The sequence below is a fragment of the Pleuronectes platessa genome, chromosome 8 (genome assembly GCF_947347685.1).
Source record: "Pleuronectes platessa chromosome 8, fPlePla1.1, whole genome shotgun sequence".
NCBI classification, from domain to species: Eukaryota; Metazoa; Chordata; class Actinopteri; order Pleuronectiformes; family Pleuronectidae; genus Pleuronectes; species Pleuronectes platessa.
The window spans coordinates 9,455,283-9,471,852 of NC_070633.1; the positions used below are offsets into that span (position 1 = coordinate 9,455,283).

The window sequence follows — 16,570 nt, forward strand, 5'->3', positions numbered from 1 at the left end:
GCAAGGCAGCCTCCTCACCCCCCACCAGGCCTCAATCACTCACACACACACACACTCACTGCAGGCGCCACACAGCCCTGTTTACTTATTATCCCCCTCTGTTAATCCACAAACACTCCGCCCTGCCTCTCTGAGGTGAGGTGGATAAACTGAGCACATTCCATCCTGTGGTTAAAGTAATAATCAAACTAAACAATAAAGTGGAGTTTGGCTCCAGACTACAGTCAAATAAATTAATCAGAAGGGAGGTATAAAAATCACATTGTTAATCAAGTTTTATTCACAAAATACAGGACAACAAGTCAGACACACCACAGCCAGTAGAAAATTAATCTCATGAAAAAGCTAAATATATCCTTTATAAGCAGAGGTTTACACTTTACAGATTAAATACAACAGCTCCCCCTGAAAGCAGACAATAAGTGCGTACAGTCGATAGTGTTTCAACAGCTCCCAAGACTAAAAATGATTATGTCATACAAACTAAACTTCTGCCTCCTCTGACAAGAGCAGAGCAAACAGAAACTTAGTGGTTTCCTGTATTTGTGCAAAAATCAAGTAACATTCACATTAGTTATGCGTGTTCAGACTCTGGGATGTAGATTATAAGGCCTGTGACGAATTCCAATCAAACACTGGTCTGACTGAGGCTACGCACTGCCAGCTCATTATGTATCAACCACCTGCTCCACATCGAGGAGAGGACGGGGGGGGGTACAGGTGAAACCAAACGGGAGGAGATGATGCCCACACGGCGAAGTATTTCACTTCTATCGTGTGGGGAGAATTTTGACCCAAATTCAGAATGTTAAATCCATCAAATTACAACTGTGCAGGCAAAAAACACCTTGCTGTTTGACTGTTGATTGTCAAAGTCCCTTCCTTATCTCTCCTCAAATGACCTTTGGTTTTCAATGCCATCCAATGCGGGAACCGGTGGAATAACAGATATAAAAACATTTTCTTTGTATCCTTTGTTTTGAGTGTCACAGTTTATTAGCATTTATCAATTAGACAGCGTTAATGATTATCGTAAACACGTGGACAAACTGAGAGGGGGTAGGCGAAGGAGAAGTCGAGGCAAGATGGAGTTCTGTGATTGGTTGATTTAAGTATCCTTCTTTTTGATGATGAGAGGCCCGACGTTGTCCCCGGTCTCCTCGTTGTGTTTGGTGTGGGCTCCGTCGCAGTAAGGGAACTGCAAGAAGAAAACACACAACGTTTAAATATAAACAATATCTGATCAACTTTTGGTCGTTTATACTTCACGATATGAGACACATCTCATATCAGTTCGGTGGTTTAAGTGTTTCCACAACATAAAGATGCTTTTAAGGCTTCTAACCCTAAAAAAGGATTTTCTGACCACTAACAAGTTGATCTGTTTGATAAGAATGTTCAACAACACAAACATTCTGCTGTGGCCTGACCTTCTTTGACTTCCAGCAGCGGCAGTACACAGCCTTGGTGCCGATGTCCTCCATGTCGAAGCTGTGGACCACTTTGGGACTGTCTTTGCTGATGCACGTGTTCACCTGGCTCTTTTTACAGCTCCGTCCACTCAGGTAGTGGCTGACCAGGAAGCCTCCAACAGCTGCGACCACTGCGACTGGCACGGCCACCAAAAAATGCTCTACAGAGACAGACATTCATGGTCAGCAGAGAAATACAGAAACGTACAAAGTGAAGAGTTGTTAAACGGTTGCTTTTGCACGTTTCTGCTGGTCAAGGATCTACTAAGTGTGAAAAGCCTGGATATAATATTTTCTGTATGTACTGCTCAGCTTCTGATCAATGGTTGGTTTTCAACACTTTTGATGTAGCACTTTTTAAGCTAAAGTACTTAAATGATTGTTGCTGTTCTGGGTTTGTTCCCTCGTGGTTGAACGTACTTCAGCTAAATGATCATTAATGTGTGATGTTTAACAGTTGTGTCTTGTAAAGAGCGAGCTTGAAGACCCTGGACCCAGAATAAACCACACTTCCTGTAGTTCTGCATCATGGCAGGGATGATAATGAGGTCGAAGGATTCCTCACGAACAGGGGCCTGCCTGATGGATACAGAGGAAACTTTCCATTCTTGCCAGGCGCTGTGAAATTGCGGGTTTTAGCGAAGCAATGAGGAGGATAATCCAAACCTACTGAGCATCACATGACGCAGAGTCGCAGGACAAGAAGAACATGGGCACGGCGGGCGATCAGGGTCAGCTAGTTCAGCTGCTCCATCAGAGCGGCGTGCGTGTGACACACACACACACCCACCCACCTCGGGGGGGTCGCCTCCAAGTATGGCTCGAGCTGAGGGGCCAAGAACCGTCCAAGTGACTGTCTCGAGTTGGAAACACAACCTGTGGCTGACGTGCTGTCAGCCAACTAAAAGGCTCATGAGCAGCCAAGGAACAGGTTCTAAATAAAATGTACTCCCTGTATTTTAAACATGTAAAGTCCTCTGCCAAAGAGCGGTCTCCCTAAAGAGCAGCGTGCTGTGTAACTGCGTCTTTCTTGCGCAGGGTTAAGCTGAAATAAAGGTTTAGTTTACGATAAGCGGTCATTTAATGCTAGCATGCTATCAGCTAGCTGAGATACTTTACCTTTGGATAGCCTGAAACCCGAGCTGGGTAGCGCGGGCATCTGAGGCACGGCTAACTGCGGCATGGCGGGGAGACTGCTCATGTTTTCCCGGGACGACGGTCTGTTTGCAGACAGGGCTCCAGCACAAGGTCAACTGACGTCGTCTTATGTGAACTCCGCTTCAGGTTAGCCAGCCTACGTCACCTCGCAGCGTCTGCGGCGGCAGCCAATGAGAGGCCGAGGAGGTTCTGCGACGCCAAGAGGATTCACCAGAACCTGCGATGGACTTCCGGATTCGCTTCTGTTCGGTTAGAAGACGGAACTGCGAAAAAGCTAAACTTTCTTCACCTTGATATAAATCATGCAACGGTTTGAAAGAGGACCTCCTTTCCATATGGAGCAGTATAAACTTCAATACAAAATACTAGTCTATTTCCGCCACTATGTTACAGAAATCCTATAAAACATCAGAATGAGAAACTTTACCAAAATGATTACTTATCTATTAAATAAGGAGCTCTACGCAATATGTCTTAGTTTCTCCCAATGAGTTAGTATGTTTAAAATTATAGTATCATATAATGACTTGTCATTTCCAATCAATGCCTAACTATCTGGAAACATTATTTGCAAAACGTTATTTGTAACTGAAAATATGTATCTAAACACGGCGACTCTCCGAATAAAACCATTAAATAATCTCGAAATAACATCATTTTGAAATGATTTACTATTCCAAGAATAATCCATTAGTATCTCAAAACGACTTTATATTGCGAAAATAATAAAATAGTCTAGAAAAACAACTTAATTCCAAAGTATCATATTGAATAAATCTCTATAGTAATGACTCACTACAATCACTCATTGATTGACTTGGTATTTCAAATAATGACTTAGTAGTTCTTAACACCAACTTAGTATCTCATGATACTGACTTGATGTTTCAAAATAATGACTTACTAACTCAAACACCACTAACTATTTCATAGTTTTGATTCAGGATTCTTTTCCTTTCACTTTCAGAAATGGGCTTCCATACAGTGATATATATCAAGCTCCACTTGACAGCCGTTTTTCCAGAGCCTTCATCTACACTACATTCTCAGAGGATTGACTTTTGTCACTTAGTAGCTACTGATCAGGATTGTAAGATACAATAACTGTGTCAAACTGCCACACGTTACAGCTTTATAATAAGTGAATTATCCCTTTAAAAGACAACTTGTATGCTGAAACTCGACAGGTGGAGACGAAAGATTCTACCGGACAGAGAATCATCAGAACCTCTGTAAGCTTTGATGAGTCCCATACCTTTCTAAAGAAGGATTATGTACCAGATCTATGACATTAAGAACCAAAACGATGACACACAAATTTAATACAATTATTGCAACAGAAAAATTCTGAAGCATGGACAGAGAATCTGCGTTTGTGCACATTTACTGCATCTCATTACTTGACATTAAAGCACCACTGGAGGGCGATACAAATTCCACCAGCAAAGTCAGTCACTGAACAGTTGCAATGACAGAAGTTAAAGGTTTAAAGCAGAAATGTCAATGCAGGTATTCAGCTGCGTATTTTTTTTTTTTTTTATCATCGTAGTTTATTTTCACACGAAAATGAAAAGCCATCGCAGCTGACTGCAGACATGTGGAGCTGTAATCCTTAAATATTAACATCTTAAATTCCATTCAATTTTCGTTTGTTTAACTTAGTAATCAGATATCCCTCAATATGCAATAATAGTTTTATTAGAGGAGATTCATTCTATAAAATAACAGTGATCCGATGTGGTAATGACGTCTTTCCGCTGCTCATTCTGCTAAATGTCTGTAGAGGTGGGTCATACCCTCTTTACCTTCACATGTCTTTTAAAAAAGTTCTTAGAATGAGTCAACACAGGAGTCATGGGTTTTTATTACACAGTTTAATCAACACACAAAGCTCAACGAGCCTCTCAGGTAATTCAATATACAGAGGTTTTGTGCAAGAAGAGTGGGTTCTCCTCGCACCCAGAGCACAAGCCAGTCCCATAGCCATTTAAGATGTTAGCTTCTAATTTAACAATAGCAAAAAAATAAAATAAAATGAAAATAAACAAAACCAAAAAAATGCAACCTAAAGAGTTATGGGGTTGGGGTATAAAAACACAGGTTAAACTAAGAAAAATAATTGCTTAAATACCTGGTCCAGGACCTCCACTTTGTGAATAAAGAAAACGTGGCGGGGGGGTGACATGGGGTTATAGTTGTGTGTGTGTGCGTACAAAGGGGTCAATTTGGGTAAGGTGTTTCGAGGGTGGGGGGAGGGGCAGAAGGTGTGGGCTAGGGATAATTCAAGTAATTTCATAGAATCCAACAGAAGACCAGAAGAGGCCGTTTTACACAGCCTGCCATGGTGTAAGGATTTTTAAGTGTATAAAATACAGAGTGCCCTTCAACTCGCATGCGAAAACGACTTTCTTGAATAGTCACCTCGACAGATGGAAATTACAAGGACAACAAAACAAGAAAGTATGCAGAGTGTAAAAATCCCTCCATATTATTGTACCCCTTCCCCTAAAAAGAAACGAAACAAAAAGGGAAATGAAGGATAAGGTCCCCTCAATGTTTTTACAGATGCTCAAAGGAATGCATTTAGTGATTTCATCTGGGGGGAGATGGGTGAGGATGCAGGTGTGTATGTAAAAGGGGAAGTTAGGTGGGGGGAGGGTTGTCGGCTGCTGGCACAAGAGCCCAACCTGCATCATGATCAAATATAACGGAAGTCAGGAGATGGGAGGCAGGAGGTAAAAAAAGAAGAAAAAAAAAAAGGAGCAGAGAGACAGGTGTTACCAATGCAAGTTGACAATATGTACACTGGAGGATAGAAAGGTGAGCTGAGAGGCGGGAGGGGGAGGGGAGAGTCAAACAGAGAGAGAGGGAACAATAGAGAGGGAAAGAGAGAGAGAGAGGGTTGGGGAGTCGGGGCAGAGGGAGTTTTACAGGTACTCTGGTGAAGGGAAGGGGGGGGGCGTGGCTCAAAGAAAGCACTCCAATGGAAACCAACAAGATCTTGTTTTAAACTTCTCATTTTGTTTGTATGGTTTTTTGTTTGTTTTCTCTTTACGTCTGTAGCTCCCCTAACTTTATGTTGTAGAGGTGGTTGGCCATGATTCTACTCCAACACTACATTGCATACTTTTGTGTCCATTCCCGCGCTATTTTGTTGTATCTGTGGACAAGCAGAGAGAAAGAGAAAGACACATGGAGTGAACTGTTAGTTGACACATTTGGACACATTAGGATTTAATTACACAAACAAAACATCTGTGGGGAAGTTGAAACACAAGCCTGTTTTATTCAGCGATCCTGTTTCACTGCTGTTAAAACGTCCCTCATTTTGTTGCTTTTGCCCGTTTACACTGACCCAAACAAGCTGCAGTATTGACATGGTGTGAAATGCATCATGTCCCTCCATTCCAACTCTTTACATAGGTCAATTCTGCTCTATGACTACCTCCACCGCTTTAAAGGCTGAAAGACAATGACCCATACTCCATGTTTGTACCCGTTGAGCCAGAATAGAGGCACAACATTCCAGCCTCGGACTGGCAGAGTTCATAGGTGTCCCCTCTATTTGTCACCATGTGTACATCATAAGTTTAGCGGCTGACCTGACATCAGCAGCAGAGTGACCAGCTGGCTGCTTCTCTACAAGACAACACAGTTCTGCCATTTAGCAGCAACAGGTCGGTCGATTTCATCTTCCTGTGCAGCAGCTAACAGAAATCACTGCTGCTGGCCAATCAGTGATAGGAAGGACTGCACTCATCAAGCATATATTTGACAGGAACAAAAGAACAAAGAGCCATTCCCACAATCCTGGTTATGTCCGTTGATCTGGTCGGGACATGATGCGCATTGTAATCGGAGATATTAAGTGACAGAAACCAACTAAATGTCTACAACTAGGGCTGTGATGTGACGTTAATTATTTTTTGCAAGTGAGGGCATGTAACAGCTCGACTGGCCGAGGCAGAACGCACAGAGAGAGAGAGACAGTGAAAATATATTGCTAAAGGAACCAGTTTAGTTGCCAAATCCAACCAGAGATTATCACGCATGTAAAAACAACATCAACCAGGTTTTTCAGACAGAACGTTACATTATCATGTTCTATGTGTATGTCAAGAACACTAATGACAGACAATCACTGACTGGACAGTGTCACTAAAGTAGACAGAACATTCACTGCACAGATCAGCAAGGAAACACCAGCCAACTGCTCCAATGTAAGAGAAACTTACTCATAGTCCCTGTACTGTCTCACTACTGATCTAAGATGATGTGTATATTTTACCATGTTACAGGTCTAGCAGCAAACACGGGAGGGAAACTACAATTGTGAAGGTCAGATTGAAGAATTATTCAATTTGAGGGATGAATATAGCAACATTTCAGAGGCTGAGAGCGAACAGAGATTGGATTTGTAAAACCAGTTCACACAATTTAAGCTTTTTCTTCCTGTTCATTCAAGTCCAGGATCTTTTGTTGTACTTGCATAAATGCTTCTGTTATATATTTAATTGTAAAGCATAAGTGATCATCAAATATCAGTTATAAACGTTTTCTGAAGACATGACCAAAGCTGGTTAAATTCCTTGGGATTTCTGCAAAGTCTGCATCATGGCAGCAGTTATTGCCTCATCAGCACCTAGTTCAGACATAAACACGTTTTCATGCAGCTCCAGATCCAAAGATGCAAAAAATCATCATTGTTTTTCGAGACTGCTGAAATAAAAATAAATACATGTTTAATGCTGAAAAGACAGCACTAAGCAGAGGAACAAATCACACTACACTGTTCTGATGCACAAAACATGAAGCAAAGCACTTACTTTTCCCTGTCCGTCTTGTAGATGCGGGCGATCTCGGGTACTAAGGGGTCGTCCGGGTTTGGGTCGCACAGCAGAGAGCAGATGGACAGGAGGACTGGAATGGAATGAGAGAAGGTTATGATTCAACCAATCAGCATTCACAAATGGAAACAGATACTTTCAGAATTTCTAAAATTTTTCTTCAAATGAGCCCAAAATTTAAGTTATGTCGAGTATGTCATGACTATTATACATGGAATTAATGTCTCATGAAAAATAAAAAAAAATAAAAAAAATGTGTGGTAAGAACATTAAGATTTACAGATAGTGCAGTACAAGGACCTCTGTGAGAGAAATGCAGAAATTTTAACAAAATGCAGTAACATCAGCCATTTACCAGGAACCATACGAGCAGCGGTTCATGTCTGACGTCCAGTGAGGAACAGCCTACCTTTGGAGATGGTGAGAGCCGGAGACCACTGTGATCGCAGGATGTCAAGACAAATGCTGCCGTTGCTGTTGATATTTGGGTGATAGATTCTTGTGGTAAACGCAACCTGAAAAAAAAAAAAAAATGTATACACAGGCAGAGTGGGGGTGAGAAAGAGGGACAGGAAACTGATATAAAGCTGTGGCATGTTTATAGTTGACAAGTAGCACTTCTCAATGTGAAATGCAATGCTGTGCTTAGCCTATTCATGCTTACCTTTGGCGGTTTGAAGGGGTAGTCTGTGGGGAAGTGTATGGTCAAGAAGAAAACCCCGCTCTGATAAGGACTGTCATTCTAATGCAAGGAGAAAGGAACCCATCAATTGCAAACAGGGCCAAATTACATTTAAGACTAAATTTAACAATACATTATACACAGGGGCTGCGGTTATCATGACTTCTTCTCTGACTAAATTGATGAAGTAAGCGCTGAGCAGTTGGTTCAGACTACTTAAGCCCCATTACATCCTACATTGGTTAAGCACTGTTTGAAGAGCAATGTTGGGTCTTTCAGAGAGAAAAAAATCTCTGGACTGTATGTGAGAACACAAATGTCAGAGGCTCTGGACTTTCTCCAGAGTTTCGACAGCCAGCCCTGTAGTAAAAACTCCCCACGTGAGAACGCACCAGGAGATCATCGGAAGGATTCACTGCAAGCGAGTGGGTGTGTTCATGACGTTCTTAAGACAGATGTGAAAAAAACAGCGACACACACGTAGAAGACAGCCACGCAGAGAGCTTTTGGTGGTAGGAGCCGACACTGTTGTGGATGTGCTATAATCAAATCACGTGATCTACGCAGCAGAATCCATATGTTACGTCCGGCCACTGCACCTCCCCTCACATGAACCCTCCAGAGATTTCTCTGTTGTCGGCATCTGAACGGGAAATCTGACGCATTGTTCATGTTTGAAAGGTGAACTCCAGAGAAAGTCCGGACATTCCACAGAGTCTGAAAACGGCTTCTGTTTGTTTATTCCCCAAAAAACTAGAGTGTGATGAGGCTGTGAGAAAGTGAATACTTACAGGTCCCATTATTGTGGCTTGCCAGTGAAACACTGCAACAAAAGAAACAGAGAAGTTGGTTAACAGTATGAGGATAAATGTGTCTGTGAGGTGTAAAAATCATATTTCACATGGAGTGTGCAGGAGTAACGAGCTCCTATCTGCATCTCATGCCAAATATGCCTGGGAACATCGTATAATCACAATAAACATTTTTTTAATGATCAGAAAAGACAAGTTAAATGAATCAAATCAATAGGTGTAATAAACATTTGAACATGTCCACATTTTAGCATCCTGATGAGGTCTGATGACATCTGTAATGGTAAAAAGTTGATTGTGGTAATCACGGGTTAAAAAACACTTTTCTCGCAGCTTGTAGACGAGTGGTTAACTAGTTCTTGGATGGCAGCAAATGCGGTGAAGAGGGATGTTGCTGCTACTCATTTTTCCCATACTGATGTTCGAGAGTCAAATGTCACTTTAGATCAAGTACATGTGATTAGGGTTGCAAAAAATAATTGATTTAATAGATTATAAAAATAGTTGGCAACCAATTTTGTAGTCGGGTCTATTATAATGCAAGGCACACACTGTGGCAGCGTCTCCTGAGATGGGGGCAGTAAACCAGCCAATCCTGTGCTTTGTTCAGCTCACATGACGATGCCGTCTCCTCTCTGGAGTCAACGTTTCAAAAATGGCTGAGAGACCGTTAGCCGCAAACTGTGTAAAGGTGACTCCACATGGAACCGCAGCACAAGATCATTGTGGTATGAACCTGAAGAGAAAACTTGTAGATCTGCTTCTTCTTCTTATTTCTCCTCTTTTCTCGGTTTACTGAGGATTTAAGGTTCATACCGCAGTGATAATGTCCCGGTCTACAGAGACTGTGTGAGTGACAGATACACCGACAGTCACACAGAACATCATTTTGACTTTTATTGCGACTAGTACTAATTGTTGTATAAGAAATATATATTGCATCATTTGGACTTGTCCAAATAATCATTAATGCTGTTTTAACTATTCAAATCTTTTCAACATCTGTAATAGGTTCAAACTACATTGACGTGTGTGTGATTTCTCATCATGGATATCGATAATTCAGTAGAATTATTATATTATATCATTACCTTAAATTCCAAACAAGATATCATTAATTTGCCCTAATTTATGATTAAATTAAGTTTTAACTTCAGAGATTGGTGTTGTAGATATAAACTTCAATTTTGAATAGTTAGAATAAAATCTAAATCTGGAATAATCGTCATAAAGCTGCTGATATCTGTAATGAATATAAAAACATCATAGTAGAAGATGAAGTTGCTTATCAAATAAACTACAGGCAAGGGTCAAAAGCAGCTTTTGAGTAATAATCGATAAAATAAATAAAAAAAGAATAATCATAGATAGATAAATGAAGATTAATGGTTCTAAACCATCACACTTCTGATAGCATATCATACCTCCATGTAATGGAAGCCTATTTGAAGCCCATTGAAATATATGTAAATTTTTTGTTATAATTTGACCACAAACGCTTCCCCTGGAATAATAAAAAATTGATAGTGAAAATAAATAATAGAAATTGTTATAAATTATTACCACCCCTATTTTGTCTATTAAGCATACACTAGACTCAGTCACCCAGTACTTTTTAAGCACCACGTATCCAATGCCAAATTTGGCCGACGTTATTTGTTGTTCTTCTTGCATAGGAGGAAAAAAATATTAGGAGGAAAACCAGAAATATATCAGCAATACACCTTATTTATTAATGGGTATAGTAACAGATTATAACATAACATTTTTGCTGACCAGATAAACAAAATATGTTTTAAAAAATGACTTAATGTGCCAATTTGTACTCAAATACCCAGTGAATTTTCTCTGTTTAATTCAACATAAGACCCATTTACATACTAACTACCTATGCTCCTGTGTGCATGTCACAAATCTCAAATGTGAGATAATGATGTGGTGTTGGTCCCCTGTGAAAACCAGGTGCTGCACTCATGATGAGCATCACCACACCCCTCCCTTACAAGCTGCAGCATCATTGTTCATCTGTACAATGAGGCATATGTCAACCTTTATAGAATATCAGCATAAACTTATTAAACCAAAGTGTATGGCTGACTATTTGTTATATTTGTTTATTTATAATTCTTGTGCCAACTGAATTTGCGGACATCATATTGTCTGCAGTTGGTTGGTGGAACAAGCTAGTGTTAGCAACAAGGGTCAGTTAGCTACATTCGTTTTAACAATATTCAACGTTCTGAAAAACTGCACATTTTACAGAAAGGTCTTACCACTCAGTTACACAGTAAATAAAAGCCGTTTGTTTTATCTGAATTCTAATACCAATAACAGGTAGTAATAATTAGTAGTCCACAGCAGCATGTTTTAAGGATAAAAGCCCTGCCACTGTATTAGCAAACTATCAATCACCTGACTAATTCCACATGTATGACACAGTCTTACAATCTCTCCACAGACAATAATGTGATAACATTATGTTTAACACTAAACAAGACCATGCATCATGAGAATGAATGTTTTGTCCTGCTATGTTGCTATGAAAAGTAAATTATTTACAGTTAAATATTTTTAAAATTAGATTGCTATGATTAGTTCCTGACAAAACATTACAATTTAAGATATTATACATCGTTCAAACCCGGAGAAATCAAATTTTATTGAAGGCAACAGGATGTTTCATTGCGCCATGTCACCATTTACCTATCTCTGCTTGAGAGACGGGTTGCTACAAATTCTAAGGCAAACAACGCATGATAAAGGAGAAACACACTTCTTGCAAGTTAGCCAATTGACCAGCCGGCAGTTTTTTCCCTCCCCTGTTTGTACTGGTCACTCGTAATGGATCCCGATTATTCATTGACGTTTGCTGTGAGTTTTTGTCACCGAAGCTACAATAAAAGTTTAACATGGGGGAACACAAGAAAAACAACTCCCATGATCCCATAGTAATTCATGATGTCATCAAACTAGGTCTTCTGTTATTGCTATAATTAGGAGACCCCTAACAGCCAAAGTTACATATTGTATGTTTAAAAACCATGACCTGACAACATTAGGCGACAGTTAACATATATTTTATCCTTTGCTTGTGATGTTACTAGCTGCAAGTTGCCTTTCTTCAGTCAGAAAGACCACGACCTCAGTACAAACAGTGTTCACATAAAATGATGTAAAGACAAAGTTACATAAGTTTCATGAAAATCTCTTCATTATTCAAATTCACAAATAATGGAACTCATTGTGTCTACCACAACATAACCAAAACTACTATACTATGCTTATTAGTGTTGCACGGTATACCAGTACTAGAAAGGTATCACGACACCCAGCCTTCAAAAACCTTACGATAGCTAATTTTATTAGTATCGTTACTTTATGAATGAAGCCCCTGGCACACCTGCTGCAGACCAGCTGTGCCGCGGAACGGCTGTGTGTTGCAGTTGTCAGTTGGTCACACCGGCTGTGGTTCAGCAGCAAAGCTGCTACTGCAAGAGCTATGTTTTTACATTGTCTTTAGAATGGTCAAATTTGTGACTGAGTGTGTGTGAGGGAGACAAAGCGAGAGAGGGGGAGGGAGAGACTACTGCCCATCACCTGAAGTTCTTTACGTAAATTATTGATATAACTACAATCTTTCTGAGTTCTGGTATAACTACAGTATTTCCTTGTTTAAAAGTAGTCCTATGTACTCAAATAAATCAGTACTATACAGCATGAAGCCGAGAATCTTCCACTCCTGCAAATATTTCATGATAAAAACCTTTTTAAAACAAATGAATGGATCAGTCAACAGAAACATTCGATTAAACCTTTAAACTAAAGTCAAATTTCGCTTTTCATGGTGATAAAGCTCAAACTTAGGATTAGCCTGCACACCACTGGTAGCCTAACAAACCAATTACGCCCTCTGCTATGACAAATGTATCCCCATAATTTCTCTAACCCTTACTACAGAGGTCTGGTCTGACAAGAAAATGTCCAACCTTGACACTTCTTCAGTGTCTGATTTTACTCGTCGCTGTGTATTGTTTAGGTGATAAACAAAAGCTGCTTAGAAGTGAGTGAAGAACAGAAATGCTCAAAGCAGAAGTACAAGTTGGTGGGATGTTAGAGTGGTCTGTTTTAGACTGCTAGTAGCTTCAGACATAGTCAAGGGCGGACAACACACTTCAAAGCCTGCACAAAGCAAGCAGGTTGTCTGCTGAAATACTAAAGATTGTAATTAAAGAATAATTTCGATTTGGCCTCTGAGATTCCACAGAATTCTGTTCACAGGAGCTACGAATTTCAATTTTAAACACTATTATGAAGAGAGATTGATTCTGTGTTTTTTTTAAACTGATGGTTTCTTTCGAGGATTGTCTGACAATAATTGGACAATTATTTAGGACATCTTTCATTATTTAATGCGGTCCCTGTTTGGGTGTCCCTGACGTTACCAGTTTTCTATTCAGTCAGAAAAACTTGCTTCCCATCATTATCTTATTTTTACTGCCAAATTGCAAATGAAATTAGTTTCCAGGGAAATATTTACAGTATGAGTGTAATGTATCTAATATTGTGTACTCCCAGTGGTGATTTACTACATTACAAAGGAATAAAAGACGTTCCAAATGAAAAATGCCCCCTTTGTCGTATGAACTTAGGGCGGAAGTGGAATTGGGAAGTAGTTATAGAGTTGGGCATATTATTATTTTATAATGACTATTATTTACCAGCAGTATTTCCTATGAAAAAGTCCAGGTATTTCTTGGATCTACTTGACAGAAAAACCCCAGAATTCTTATCTAGTCTAATACACTGTACAAGACATCAAAAGTCAGCACCTTCACTGATGTTTGTATTTCCCCTTCACAAAATAGTCCTCAGCTTGAAAACATTGTATGCATTTGAGTTAAAAGTTGTGATAAGAATTTGTGGACAATTTTCTGCAATCAGTCTTAACAAAATAATCATAAAATTAAACCTGTGATAAAAGCTGGAGACAATTCATACCTAGCTTACAGCTGAAGTGATCTATTAAGTCTGACATATATTAGAAAAAACATTTACTTTGCTGTTACTTGTGGGCATTCCATAGAGAACCATTTCTTTCTGGGGGTTAACTGGTGACCCCATCCATCAGTTAATAAAAATAGAGCGTTCATTTTGAGGCCCAGTTCCACACAACTATCAGGACAATGAAGGTGTTAATGTTCACTTACTGTCATCTCCTACTGGTCCTGCAGAACACTGGGCTGGTGGATCCCGTGCCAAGTCGTTCAACTCCTGTGACAAACAAATGATAAGTCAGTTCATCAGGACCTGCAGTATGTTAGTCATTTAAATATTTCCATTAAAAACAATCTAAATAAAAGAAAATATACTATTATTTTAGCCTGACACAACCTCAAACACTCCATATAGCAAAAAACTAATTCCTGCAAGAAGATTTTTAATAATCAGTTACTAACTCCTACTAATAAATACCACGTAACATGCCTCATTATGGCAGGTACCATAGTAACAGCACTCAATTTCCCCTCTGGTACAACCAAGCTACTGATTTCAGAAAGGATTGCGACGGCCTCACAGGTGGAACGATATGACAGCAGAGGTATTACTCTAAACCAAATGACACTCAGTTCAACCGAACGTAAGCTAGTTGTGTGTAGCCAGGTAGACCCTCGTTAGCCGTATGCGTTAGCTGTAAATGCTAGCTCCTGCTGGCAATCGACAAAAGCACAGGATGTCAAGCTATGGTGGATGATCTGCCTCGCTGTGACATGTGCTAACCCTACTGGAGGGACGACACCGGGCATAAACCAACCCGATCCCACCGACAAACGTTAAGTTGTAATAAGGAGCAGCTGCTCGCCTGCTGTCAGCTACATGACATGAAAAGGCGAGCAACGCGTGGGGCCCGTTTTCACCACAGCAGCACAATGCTAACATAATCACCGTCGATCCCTTTATTGTTGCCCTTCAATCGACTGCAAAGCTTAATAATGTTCAATACATACAATACCACACCTACACTAAGCTGACTACTAGAAATAAACACGTTTTGATTCAAACAGATGCGATATAATGGAAAAAACACGCTAGCTTAGGTTACATCCAGCCACAACCCCGGGCTGTTACAATCCCACCTCAATCCACAGATTGATAGAAAACCATCATAACAGGTTAAATAGACAGAAGAAAGAGATGGCGAATTGTTAGGTCAAAGTAAAAGTGTCCCCTTAAATCAAGCTAACGTTAGCGTGCATGCTAGCTGGGTAACTTATCTGTCAAATCAAGGAGCGAGTCCGGTGAGCTAAAGCTACGAAAATAAATAATGTTAGGTACACGGACTGAGTGTGTGAGTTGCATCACAGGGATGAGTCGTAAACAGGAAACGTGTATAAATTGAAACTACCGTCGCTTGACTTTAAATATATAACGTTACTGGAGCTGGCTCGATAAGGGAAACATCTCGGGTTAGCTTACCCGAGCTAGCCAGCAGCCACCGGGGCAGATAATGTTGGCCAGACACAGCTAACACACGCCGCTGATATCACCAACTAGCAGCGGTCGTAGAAACATTAAACATTAAACTGTTGGATTAACTGTCGAACGGTGAACCGACGTGACGGAACCACGAGCCGCTTCCGTGACTGGTGTTTGTGAGCGGGTGGTGGACTTGGCCCATTCGTAGCGTTACTGGTGAACACAGGAAAGCGGCGCATTGCTGCTCTCACTGTCGTCACTGGCTATTCACAGACCGTTAGCTGGCGGCTCCGACCTAGCCCGGCTGATTTGGACCTTCTTTTTACGTCGTTCACGACACATTACAGCCGTCAGAAAGGCTTCCGACGGTTACCGGTGGAGCTAACCCCCCCCCCCAGACCAAACTGCGAAATCCCGGGCCACGCCGTTCACTTCCTTACCTTGTGAATTCTTTTCAGAGCCATTGTTGTGCTAGCGGTTCTGTCAGGGAAAACGTGCGATTAAAATGGCGATGGAGATCACTGTCCGTCGGTAATACTACAACTCGGCTATCATAGAACAGGCTGCGCTGCGCTGGGTTAGCTGATCGCTGCGTGAGGGGACCACCGAGAGATATTCGAAGCGAACCAGAAAGATAGAGGGGGGAGAACCGCGGTCCTTCCTCCGACTGCAGCGGCTACCAAATCACTGCGGCCTGTGTTATGCCAGCGGAAACCAGCACAGCACTCCGGGACCGAACCCGCCTCTTCAGAGTAAAAGCACCCTGCAACAAGAAAAGCAATGGAACAATGTCAGGGCTTCGTGTCCATTAACAACCACAGAGGATTGCCTCATCGGCTACTTTGAAATGACTCACCCTAAGTGTGTGAAGGAGAGGTACGCAGGTCGTTCCTCCCTGCAGCAGTGAGAATGTATAACCAGCTCTGCTCCTAGTAAAAACTACATTCACCACCATTATGGACTGTACTGTAACACCTTAGGTCGCAACATTGCAATATTGCAATATTCACTGTGCTATATTCATCTTTCTGTTGAATATCCAAGGTTCATGTGCAATCCATTTACTGAACATATTCTCACACTGCGTTTCTTCCTGTCTTTACAATGTATACATTAGTTTAATGA

The 16,570-nt window shown here is 40.8% G+C and overlaps 2 protein-coding genes across 3 annotated transcripts; both read right to left on the reverse strand.

Annotated features, from left to right (window-relative positions):
• Positions 1–257: 257 nt before the first annotated feature.
• zgc:110843 (uncharacterized protein LOC541492 homolog) lies at positions 258–2,779 on the reverse strand. Its single transcript, XM_053428540.1, has 3 exons — positions 2,592–2,779; positions 1,431–1,633; positions 258–1,198 (listed from the first exon to the last, which is right to left on the reverse strand). The coding sequence occupies exons 1-3, from the start codon at positions 2,671–2,673 to the stop codon at positions 1,109–1,111; spliced, it is 375 nt and encodes a 124-aa protein (XP_053284515.1). The 5' UTR covers positions 2,674–2,779; the 3' UTR covers positions 258–1,108.
• A 1,697-nt stretch (positions 2,780–4,476) lies between these two features.
• Positions 4,477–16,165, reverse strand: ube2d2 (ubiquitin-conjugating enzyme E2D 2 (UBC4/5 homolog, yeast)). 2 transcript variants are annotated; one of them, XM_053428537.1, is made up of 7 exons: positions 15,886–16,165; positions 14,179–14,242; positions 8,951–8,982; positions 8,142–8,219; positions 7,887–7,992; positions 7,457–7,550; positions 4,477–5,790 (listed from the first exon to the last, which is right to left on the reverse strand). In XM_053428537.1, exons 1-7 carry the CDS (start codon positions 15,907–15,909, stop codon positions 5,745–5,747), a joined length of 444 nt encoding a protein of 147 aa, XP_053284512.1. In that variant the 5' UTR covers positions 15,910–16,165; the 3' UTR covers positions 4,477–5,744. The 2 variants fall into 2 exon arrangements, with proteins under 2 accessions (XP_053284512.1, XP_053284514.1); XM_053428539.1 differs by lacking the exon at positions 15,886–16,165 and adding an exon at positions 15,446–15,637.
• Positions 16,166–16,570: the final 405 nt, after the last annotated feature.

Bases quoted from the DNA above. Each gene is read 5' to 3' on its own strand.
- zgc:110843 (XM_053428540.1), bottom strand. From the start codon at position 2,673: ATGAGCAGTCTCCCCGCCATGCCGCAGTTAGCCGTGCCTCAGATGCCC. The intron at 1,634-2,591 runs GTAAAGTATCTC...CTGTCTCTGTAG, and splicing joins GGGTTTCAGGCTATCCAAAG to AGCATTTTTTGGTGGCCGTG. The intron at 1,199-1,430 runs GTCAGGCCACAG...TTCTTCTTGCAG, and splicing joins GCTGCTGGAAGTCAAAGAAG to TTCCCTTACTGCGACGGAGC.
- ube2d2 (XM_053428537.1), bottom strand. From the start codon at position 15,909: ATGGCTCTGAAAAGAATTCACAAG. The intron at 7,551-7,886 runs GTAGGCTGTTCC...ATTCCATTCCAG, and splicing joins GGCTCTCACCATCTCCAAAG to TCCTCCTGTCCATCTGCTCT. The intron at 5,791-7,456 runs GTAAGTGCTTTG...GCTTGTCCACAG, and splicing joins TACAAGACGGACAGGGAAAA to ATACAACAAAATAGCGCGGG.